The sequence below is a fragment of the Chaetura pelagica genome, unplaced genomic scaffold (assembly GCF_000747805.2).
Source record: "Chaetura pelagica isolate M959 unplaced genomic scaffold, ChaPel_1.0 scaffold309, whole genome shotgun sequence".
NCBI classification, from domain to species: Eukaryota; Metazoa; Chordata; class Aves; order Apodiformes; family Apodidae; genus Chaetura; species Chaetura pelagica.
The window spans coordinates 14,659-25,234 of record NW_009954547.1 but is presented as its reverse complement, the minus strand read 5'-3'; the positions used below and the strand labels follow the sequence as shown (position 1 = coordinate 25,234).

At 57.9% G+C, this 10,576-nt stretch overlaps 1 protein-coding gene across 1 annotated transcript in view; it reads left to right on the top strand.

Moving 5' to 3' along the window:
- ABCA3 (ATP-binding cassette, sub-family A (ABC1), member 3) overlaps positions 1-10,576 on the top strand; it is a 25,117-nt gene that overhangs the window by 13,089 nt on the left and 1,452 nt on the right. Inside the window, exons 12-27 of the mRNA XM_010005053.1 lie at positions 67-221; positions 599-754; positions 1,085-1,295; positions 1,918-2,068; positions 2,828-2,926; positions 3,093-3,285; positions 4,313-4,616; positions 5,317-5,590; positions 6,126-6,330; positions 6,788-7,007; positions 7,228-7,386; positions 7,931-8,103; positions 8,542-8,676; positions 8,801-8,995; positions 9,911-10,098; positions 10,192-10,362. Coding sequence (XP_010003355.1) covers positions 67-221; positions 599-754; positions 1,085-1,295; positions 1,918-2,068; positions 2,828-2,926; positions 3,093-3,285; positions 4,313-4,616; positions 5,317-5,590; positions 6,126-6,330; positions 6,788-7,007; positions 7,228-7,386; positions 7,931-8,103; positions 8,542-8,676; positions 8,801-8,995; positions 9,911-10,098; positions 10,192-10,362 — 2,989 coding nt within the window. The remainder of the gene's footprint in view (positions 1-66; positions 222-598; positions 755-1,084; positions 1,296-1,917; positions 2,069-2,827; positions 2,927-3,092; positions 3,286-4,312; positions 4,617-5,316; positions 5,591-6,125; positions 6,331-6,787; positions 7,008-7,227; positions 7,387-7,930; positions 8,104-8,541; positions 8,677-8,800; positions 8,996-9,910; positions 10,099-10,191; positions 10,363-10,576) is intronic.

Below are 10,576 nucleotides of genomic sequence, written 5' to 3'. Positions count from 1 at the left end.
GCAGGAACCCCCTCTTTGCCACTCAGGGTTGTCCTCAGCCCTGAGCCCAGGCCACTGCTCCTGCAGGTCTGCACCCTCCGACGGGCGGGCAGGCGTACATCAACGGCTACGAGATCTCCCAGGACATGGTCCTGATCCGCCGCAGCCTGGGCCTGTGTCCCCAGCACGACGTCCTCTTTGACAACATGACTGTGGAGGAGCACCTCCACTTCTACGCAGGGGTGAGCACCCCAGTTCTGGTCCCCTGAGAGCCAGTCCTGGGGGAGGGACCCCTGCAGCCCCCCTGGGGCTGGGGGAGTGTGGTGAGATCCATCCAGCAGAACAGCTCTTGCCTCTTCTTTTCTGCCTCGTCCGCAGGCAGGAGCTCCCTGCTTGGCTGACGGAGGAGTGGAGGGTCATGGGCTCCTGGGGACCCCCTTGCTGGCTGTGCCAACTCCTTTGGGGTCAGGCAGAGTCCATCTCTGGGCTTCCCCACTTCCCTGCCCGGGTGTGGACAAGGGAGCACGGTGGGGTCTAGCAGCTGGTTGCTGGTGTGGTGGGAAGGGGTAACACTTACCCCTGCCGGCAGAGTTAACCCTCCCTTCCCTCCACCTGGCAGCTGAAGGGCTACCCACCCTCCAAGTGCCCCGAGGAGATCAACCACATCCTGAGGATCCTGGGCCTGGAGGACAAGCGCCGCTCGCTGACCAAGGCGCTCTCGGGCGGCATGAAGCGCAAGGTCTCCATTGGCATCGCCCTCATTGGGGACTCCAAGGCAAGCACCTTTGGTGGGGTTCACCTCAAACCTTCCTCCCTGGGGCCAGCAGAGGCCCTTCTGGTGTCTCTGAGGTTGTCCCTCACCCGTGATGAGCCAACAGGAGATGCAGGGACAGCGAGGAGGGGGCAGGAGCATCCACACAAAATAGGGATGACTGAGGACCACCCTGAGGCTGCAGTGCAGCTCTGCTGCCTGGTAGCTGCTCCTCCAAGCAAGATCATGGCACACACGTTGGGTGGGAGGGCATGAGTCTCAGGGTTGTCCTCTCTTGTGCTGCTGCCCCTTTCCCAGCCCCTTTTTGACCGGCTCCCCTCTCCTGCCGGGCAGGTGGTGATGCTGGATGAGCCGACGTCGGGGATGGACCCAGCCTCTCGCAGGGCCACATGGGACCTGCTGCAGCAGCAGAGGAGCAGCCGCACCATCCTGCTGACCACCCACTTCATGGACGAGGCTGACCTGCTGGGGGACCGCATCGCCATCATGGCCAAGGGGGAGCTGCAGTGCTGCGGCTCCTCGCTCTTCCTCAAGCGCAAATACGGTGAGGGAGAGCAGTGGGCAGGTCCTGCTCCACCTCTTCTCCTTGCCAGGGAGAGGGACACGTTGCTCTTCGTCCAAACCATAGAATGGTGAAGGTTGGAAGGGACCTTCAAGATCACCAGGTTCCAACCTCCCTGCTCTGAGCAGGGACACCTCCCACCAGACCAGGCTGCACAAGCCTCATCCAACCTGGCCTTGGACACCTCCAGGGAGGGGGCAGCAACAACCTCCCTGGGCAACCTGGGCCCGTGCCTTCCTGCCCTCATGGGGGAGAATTTCCTCCTCATGTCCAACCTCCATCTCCCCTCTGCCAGTTTTAATCCATTCCCCCTTGTCCTCTCCCTCCCTGCCCTTGTCCCAAGTCCCTCCCCAGCTTTCCTGGAGCCCCTTCAGGCACTGGAAGGTGCTCTAAGGTCTCCCTGGAGCCTTCTCCTCTCCAGGCTGAACACCCCAACTCTTCCAGCCTGTCTTCATAGCAGAAGCTTGCTCCCCATTATGCTGTTCTGCCTCTCTGGAGGTCCATCATGTCCATATCCAGACCAAGCCGTGTTCCCCTGTCTGCTCCAGCACCCAGGGGCAGGCCGGGCTGGGACTTACCCTCCTCTCCCTTCTCCCGTGGGCAGGGGCAGGATATCACATGGTGATGGTGAAGGAGCCCTACTGTAACCTGGGGGAGATCTCCCGCCTCATCTGTCACTACGTCCCCAACGCCACCATGGAGAGCAATGCTGGGGCAGAGCTGTCCTTCATCCTGCCCAAGGAGAGCACACACAGGTAATGGCACTGTCCCCAGGTGGGTCCCCTCATCGCCACACACTCTTGTCATGGGCTTGATGGGGAGAGGAGCTGCTCTCTGGTCTTGGAAAACCGAGGTCGGTTCCTGCTTTCACCTCCGTCCTGCCCTGTGACTGCTGGCACTTCACAGGTGTCCCTGTGCCCACAGTGTCACTGCTGCCAGCTCGTGGTGGCTGTGGTGTGGAGGGTGGCACAAACAAGGCTGGTTTGGCTTGAAATCATAGAGGCACGGAATTGTTTTGGGTTGAAAGACACCTTCCGGATCATCCAGTCCAACCACTAACCCAGCCCCACCAAGGCCACCGCTGCCCCATGTCCCTCAGCCCCACATCTACAGGGCTTGGAAATCCCTCCAGGGATGGGGACACCACCCCTGCCTAGGCAGCCATGGGTGGCTGAGGCTGCCTGTGGCAAGGTATGGGTGGCTGAGGCTGCTTGTGGCAAGGAGGAGCAGAAGATGGAGCCCACAGGCTGCCCTCCTGGGGTGCTGAGTGCTGCTGGAAGCCGCAGAGCTGGCTGCAGGACTCAAACCAGCTCCAGGACTGATGCCCAGAGCCTCTTAACCTCTCATCCTCTCCTCCACTTCAGCTGTGCTGAAATCTAAGGCCTGTGGACTCCAACCATCCATTGGACATAGGAGGCACTTCCTGGTGCCCCCAGCTGGAGGGTTGCTCTGCTGGGTGTAGCTGGCCTTGGCTCCCAGGACCAGCAGCACTAACACCTTGCTTCTCCCTGCAGGTTTGAGGCCCTGTTCACAGAGCTGGAGCAGAAGCGGGAGGAGCTGGGCATCGCCAGCTACGGCGCCTCGGTCACCACCATGGAGGAAGTCTTCCTGAGGTAGGCAGGAGGGGGGTGGACCTGGGGCCACAGTCCTTGTGTGCCACAGTCCTTGTGTTCCACGGCGGCGTGTTGGATTTGTCTCCTGGGTTTGGCTTCCCCAGCTCATAACAGGTTGATCCCGCCTGGGTCTGTGTTTCATCACCCCCTTTTGCTCCTGGCGCAGGGTTGGGAAGCTGGTGGACTCCAGCATGGATATCCAGGCCATCCAGCTGCCTCCTCTCCAGTACCAGCACGAGAGACGCTCCAACGACTGGGCCATGGACGACTCCAGCAGCCTGAGCGGGATGACGGACATGACGGACGACAGCGGCGCCCTCATCACCGAGGACTGCTCCAGCATCAAGCTCAACAGCGGGGTGAGCGCGGGGCGGCGGGTGCCCCCGCAGCAGGGACACTGTGTGTGAAGGGGGGGTTCAGAGCTGGGTTACCAGGTGGAGCTTCTCTCCTCTGGCAGGTCTTGCTGCCTGGGATTTGGAAGGAGATGGTGGGATCGGTGTCTTCCGGGCAAATGATTTTTAGAGTCTCAGAATCTTAAGAGTTTGGAAGGGACCTCAAAAGATCGTCTGGTCCAACCCCCAAATCACTGTGTTGGTCACTGCCATCCTCCCCATGTTAACCTTCAGGTCTGCAGGGGTTCTAGGATGATAGAATGGTTTGGGTTGGAAGGGACCCTAAGGTCATCTAGTTCCAAACCCACTACATGGACAGGGACACCTCCCACCAGCCCAGGTTGCTCCAAGCCCCATCCAACCTGCCCTTCAACACTGCCAGGGATGGGGCAGCCACAGCTTCTCTGGGGAACCTCTTCTAGTGATGAGAAATGCTCTTGAAGGTGTCCCAGGTGATCTGAAGTTGCTTTCACCTGCTGTTGCTACATCACAGATCTTGGCAGCCCTTCCTGACCTGCTGCCTATGTGCCTGTGATATGTTTCCTTGTGCTTCTCAAGATCATGTCTCCAAGGCAGGAGGGGAGGAAGGTGTTGATGGGTTTCAAAAGCAAAGATGTGAAGAAGGTGCTTGAAGGGGTTGGGCTGGAGCTCCCAGGTGTCCCAGCCTGGTCACTTTGGCAGGCAGCCATGTTGCAGTAATCCTCTTTATGAACCTGAAGCGCTGAGAGGTGGAGGAAGGTAAAGGTCATGGCTGAAGCTGCTTTTAATACTGGAGATCCCAAAGTGACCATGTCCCATCAGGAAGCCGTGGAGTTTGATGGGCTGAGCTGTGGTGCTGGCACCAAGCCCTGCTAACCCCTCCTCAGGCTGTGCCACACGGGCTCCATGTGGGACGGGGAGGTGGTTTTGGGGTTGTCCCCATCTGAGCTGTGTAGGATGACATGGCTGGTGGGGCTGCCTGCAGCCAGCTCTGACCTGGCTTCTCCTCTCCCAGTTCTACCTCTGCTGCCAGCAGTTCTACGCCATGTTCATGAAGCGAGCCATGTACAGCTGGCGCAACTGGAAGATGGTGGCAGCGCAGTTCCTCGTGCCTCTCATCTTCACTGCCTTTGCCCTCATCGTGGCCAAGACCTTCCCAGGACCCCGGGACTCCTCCGGGCTGAGGCTGACCCTGGAGCCCTACGGCCAGACCATTGTGCCTTTCTCCATCTCGGCCGGCCCGGGGCTGGCGCAGGGGCTGGCGGAGCAGTACGTGGAGCTGCTGGACACCCAGCGCCAGGCACCGCTGGAGGTGCTGGGTGAGGGTCCAAGGAGCTTCAGGGCCCCTGGCGTGGGTGACTCATGTCCCAGCTGCAGCATATCTGACCTATCCCCTTGTATCCTCTCCTGCACGGGACTGTCCCACAGTTGGCAGGACCCCTCCTCACCCAAGCAGAGCTGTGTTCTCCACAACCACAGGATTGTTCTGGTTGGAAAAGACCTTTAAAGGGATCAAGTCCAACCATAACCTAATTCTACCAACCATTAACCCAACTCTGCCAAGTCCAATGTTTTAACCATGCCCCCTCAGCACCACATCTACACATCTCTTAAGACCTCCAGGGATGGAGATTCAGCCACCTCCCTGGGCAGCCCGTGCCAATCTTTAATGACCGTTTCAGAGAAGAAATTTATTCTGATGTCCAATCTAAACCTTCCCTGGCACAACTCAACCCATTTCATCTTGTCCTATCACTTATTACTTGGGAGAAGAGACCAGTCCCCACCTCGCTACAACCTCCTTCCAGGCAGTTGTAGGGCACAAGAAGGTCTCCCCTCAGCCTCCTTTTCTCCAGGCTGATCACCCCCAGTTCCTTCAGACACTCACCCCATGTTTGTGGCCATCACTGGGGTCAGGGTGAACCACCAGGGCTGGGGCTGCTTGGGGCCTTTCCCAGTTGCCCCCAGTTAGGTCTTATGTGGGTGAAACCTGCTCGTAACAGCTGTGGTGTTTGGCAGGTGACCTGGAGGAGTACCTGATCTCACGGGCCTCGGAGGAAGGAGGAGCCTTCAATGAGCACTACATCGCAGCCGCCTCCTTCCAGGGCGCCGGGAACCGCACGGTGGTCACCGCGCTCTTCAACAACCAGGCCTACCACTCCCCAGCCACCGCCCTGCTGCTGGCTGACAACGCTGTCTTCAGGGCCCTGGCAGGCCCCAACGCCTCCATCACAGTCACCAACTACCCCCAGCCCCGCAACATCACCGAGAAGGCCAAGGATCAGCTGATGGAGTACGTCTGGTGGCGTGGAACCTGCTTTCCCACTGGGGCTCGTGCTCTCCTTGGGTGCAGATGGGGCTCCATTGTGCTGGCATCACACCCAAATGTAGCTGGGGTTGCACTCAGGAGAGCAAAGCTGTGGAGATGACTGCCCTGCCTGAGCCTCGTGCACGTGGTTGGGTATTCCCTTCTAGATCCTGGTTGGGCTTGTTTTCCCCCAGGTGCTGAGAGCAGAGGGGGCTCTATGACCACACACTTCATTAAACCTGCACCCAAGGTCTCTGAACCTCACCTGTCCCAGAGGGGACCTGTGTGGGATGTGGGAAAGGCAGGATGGAGTTTTGTGGTGGGCTAGGAGGGCTGTGCATGGCAGATGTTCATCTTACAGAGATGTGCTTTTATCCATGGGGGTCTCTCCTGCTGGTTGGCTTGGTGGGCGAGCGCAGCCTCCACAGGAAGCCTGGCATGGGGTGCTGTCCCCGTGGAGCCTCAGCGTTGGTCTGTTGAGCTGTCCCTGTCCTAACCTGCCCCACTGCTGTCCCCACAGAGGCCAGACTGGCTTTGCCATCTCCATCAACCTGCTGTATGGCATGGCCTCGCTGGCCAGCACCTTCGCCCTGCTCCTGGTCAGTGAAAGGGCCATCAAGGCCAAGCACGTCCAGTTTGTCAGCGGCGTCTACGTGGTCAACTTCTGGCTTTCTGCCCTGCTCTGGGACATCATCAACTTCCTCATCCCTTGTGCTCTGATGCTGGTGAGTCACCCTTGACAGCCTCCTGTCCTCCCCTTGGGTGGGAGCTCTGGGTGCTTCTCTTCTGGGTTGTGTGTGGGTGCAGGGGAAGGGATGAGGCCAATGGTGTTGTCTCATAAAGAACCAGCAAGAAGGTTGTCCCTTGGTCCTGCCAGGAGCTGGGGCATGGTCAGCCAACTGGGTCAGTTGGCTGCAGCCTCTGGCACCTGAGTGCTTGGTGTGGGCACTAGAAAATCTCAAATAGATGGGAGCATGGAGAGAGATTCCCTGGATCTGCCCATCTGCCTCCCAGTATGCAAAGAGGGGGCTTCCCTTGGGGAAAGGCTGGTAGGAACCATCTGTGAGGGGTTATCTGGGTCAGCGTGGTGCTGCCACTGCCTCTGCTGCCTGGGCCACTCAGACAAGGTGGCATCACTTGCCATCAAGACAAACGTGTTCTCCTCACATTGCTGTGCCACAGGTGATATTCCAGGCCTTTGACGTGGAAGCCTTCACCCAAGACAGCCACCTCGTTGATGTGATGCTGATCTTCCTCCTTTATGGCTGGGCCATCATCCCCCTCATGTACCTTCTCAGCTTCTTCTTCTCGGTGGCGGCCACAGCCTACACCCGTCTCACCATCTTCAACATCCTCTCAGGCACAGCCACCTTCCTCGCCGTCACCATCATGAGCATCCCAGGTGGGTCACTGTCCTTTATGCCTGCCAGCACTAAGAAGATCCACCCCCAAGGGGACTCTTTGACCCCAGGGTTGTCCCCACAGTAGCAAAAAGCCCCTACAAGAGTCCACTCTCACCCAGGAAAAGTATTGAAATATGTTGGTTTTCCTTCTGAACTTGGATATATCAGGTTCTTTCTCTAACCAGATAATCTGTTGATTCTTCTGTGCTCCTGTTTCAGAGCTGGGCTTGGTGGACCTCTCCAAAACCCTGGACAAAGTCTTTCTCATCTTACCCAATTACTGCTTGGGCCAATGCATCAGTGACTTCTACCAGAACTACGAGTTCATTCAGTTTTGTACCTCCTCTGTGGAAGCCATCTTCATCTGCAAGGCCTTCAGTGAGTCTCCCTGTTGGTCCTTGCCTGGCCAGCCTGGCTGTCCCACCTCAGCCATGCTTGGGGGGTCTCCCTGGGGTGGGTGGTGAAGCTGACCAGTATCATGGTCCTCTCACCCGACCTGGACAGGAGGCTCCATAGACCATTTTTAAGAAAAATGTGAGCACCACTTCATACCCATTCAGTATCAGCCTAGTTTGGACCAATAAAGGTCCAATTAAGAATCTTTTCTTTACTAATGAATTGGAGGAAAGTGGGGGCTAGGGAAGGTGCCATCAAGATGAGTAAAGATATCCCAGTTATGGTCCTGAGAGAGTAACTTGATCTCCTCTGTGTGCCTTCAAGGGGCATCTTCTGCCAGATCCCCTCCAGGCCTGAATCTTCTTGTGGGAAGTGTTGGAAAGAGCTGTGGGCAAGGAGCCCAGTGTGGGCTGGGTTGGAGATAAACCTGCCAAAGCTTTGGGCTCACAGCTTTCTCTGGAGCTTCTGTGCTGCTCCCCAGAGTGTGGATTGATCCAACTCTTGATTTTGTTCCATCCCTGCTCAGATATCAGTTATCAGATGAACTACTTTTCCTGGGAGACGCCTGGGATCGGACGATACCTGACCTCCTTGGCCATCCAGGGTTTCTCCTTCCTCTTCCTTCTTTTCCTCATTGAAACAAACCTTCTCTGGAGACTGAGAACTTTGGTCTGTGGCATCTGCAGGCGGCGGAGATGGGTGAGCTGAAGTGTGTGAGAGGGAGAAGTGAGGTGTCCTCATGCCAAACCAAGCCCAGGAGCCCCCGCGACCTGGAGAGGTGCTTGTGTTGCTCTCTCAGATCTTGTTTGAATTCCTGGCTTCTGTGGAGTCCCTCAGCTTCAGTGCTCAGGGATCCAAATCCTGGTTCTCCCCCCATTCAGGCTTCCAACCCCAGGGGCTTTTTGTCTCCTCACCTAAGTCATCTTCCTGGGGGAGCAGCTCTGGAGTCTGTTGCTCAGAGGTGCAGATCCTGTTGGATGTGTGGGTTGGCAAAGGGAATGAAGCATCCCTGGAGGTGGCTGAGGGATGAAGTGGATCCTGCCTGGGTTAGGGACTCTTGCCACAGATCAGCCTGGAGGAACCCACTTGTCCCACAGCAGCCAGATGGCAAAGAGTCTTTTTCTCCCCCATGTTTAGGTGGCTCTGCTGAACAGGGTGTCTGTGCTGCCAGAGGACCGGGACGTGGCAGATGAGAGGAAGAAAGTTTTGGAGTCGCCACCAGAGCTGCTGTCATCCCTCAGCAGCCCTCTGGTCATCAAGGAGCTCACCAAGGTGAGGAGAGGGTGGCCCTCCCTGAGCATCCTGTCCCCACAGGGCTGGTAAAGCCACTTTGGTGTGCGCTGGGGTGCTTGGCAGGTGTGGTGACTGGCACAGCTTCTGTGTTGGTCTCATCCAGGTCTACGACAGCCGGGAGTCCCTGCTGGCAGTGGACAGGATCTCCTTGGCAGTCAGCAAAGGGGAATGCTTTGGCCTCCTTGGCTTCAATGGAGCAGGCAAAACCACCACCTTCAAGATGCTGACTGGTGATGAGAGCATCACTTCAGGGGACGCCTTTGTGGATGGTCACAGCATTCTGGCCAACATCAAGAAGGTACCGTGGGCTGCAGGGCTGGAGGACAGTGTTACCACCAGTCTGGTGTCTGCTTGGGCTGGGCCACTTCTGAGGAGGACACAGGTGCAGGTGCCAGGGGTGGAGGCAACATCCCAGGGATGCTGTGTCCTTGTCTAGCCCAGCTCTCCATTGTCTGGCCACCTGAAAGCAGTGTCCTCTCCACTGGGATGACAGATGGGAGAGAAATGGAAGCCAAACCTTGCTAGGGTGGGAAACCCTTTGTTCTGTAGTTGGAAACATGCAAAACATGAGTTGGTGGTCACAGTTGGTGACAGTCTCTAAAACAAGCAGATCAGACCTTTCCAGACCCTTGCTGGAGGTTTCCTTGCTTGGAATTGCCCATTTTCCTTTGGGAAAGTGGGAGACAAGCAGGGCTCAGGGTTTCAGTTCAGTTGTTGATCCCAGACAATGTTGGGCAAGGAGAACATGGTGAGAGTCTGTCCTGAAAGTGTGGTCCTGCTGGCTTTCTCCCCTGGATCTTTGCCTTCCCTTGGGCTCTTGTCCCCAGAGGAGACCAGGATACAGGGAAGGTGGAGACCAGGATACAGGGAAGGTGCAGACCAGGATGCAGGGAAGGTGGAGACCGTCCAGAAGTGTTCTTGTGAGAGCCTGGACCACCTGAGATGGCCCCTGACAATAAGGAACCACTTGGGAAACATAGAGTGACACCATGCAGTTGCTGTCCTGGGGGCACTGCATGTCTCCATCCCCCCAAGCCCAGCTGCTTGGGGGTTTCCCTCTGCTTTCACCTGCAGTTTCAGAACTTCAGCTCAGTCACCATCGCTTTGAGCAGAGACCAGAGGTCCCGCAAAGCCCTTTGGGTGCCAAGGCACCATCTGGCCTTGCAGAGCCCAGCCTGGGAGCTGATCCCCATTGGGTTCCTCTTGCCCCAAGGTCCAGCAGCGGATTGGGTACTGCCCACAGTTTGATGCCCTCCTGGAGCACATGACAGGCCGGGAGACCCTGAGCATGTACGCCCGGCTGAGGGGCATCCCCGAGCGCTACATCGGCAGCTGCGTGGAGAACATGCTGAGGGGCCTCCTCCTGGAGCCCCACGCTGACAAGCTCGTCAGGACCTACAGGTGAGAGGAGCCTCCATCCATCCCCTCTGTCCGTCACTCCACGGGGCTCTCTCTGTGCTCACCTCGGGTCTCTGTCCCCGTGTCCCCCCGCAGCGGCGGGAACAAGCGGAAGCTGAGCGCGGGCATCGCCCTCATCGGCGGCCCCCCGGTCATCTTCCTGGATGAGCCCTCCACTGGCATGGACCCCGTGGCCCGGCGTTTGCTCTGGGACGCAGTGACACGGACGCGGGAATGTGGCAAATCCATCATCTTCACCTCCCACAGGTGACAGTTGTCCAGGCAGGGCTTGGCATAAGAGACTGGGGAGAGGCCGGGAGAGCGGTGGGGTCCAAGGGATGGGACCCACCTGCAGAGCTGGGTGGGTGGGCACTGGCAGTGGCTGGCTTTGCAGAAATCTCCCTCTTCCAAAAGCCCAGAGAGGAGGGAATCCACCTCCATCCCCTTCCCAGAAGCTCCTGCCGTTCTGACTGGGCGTTTC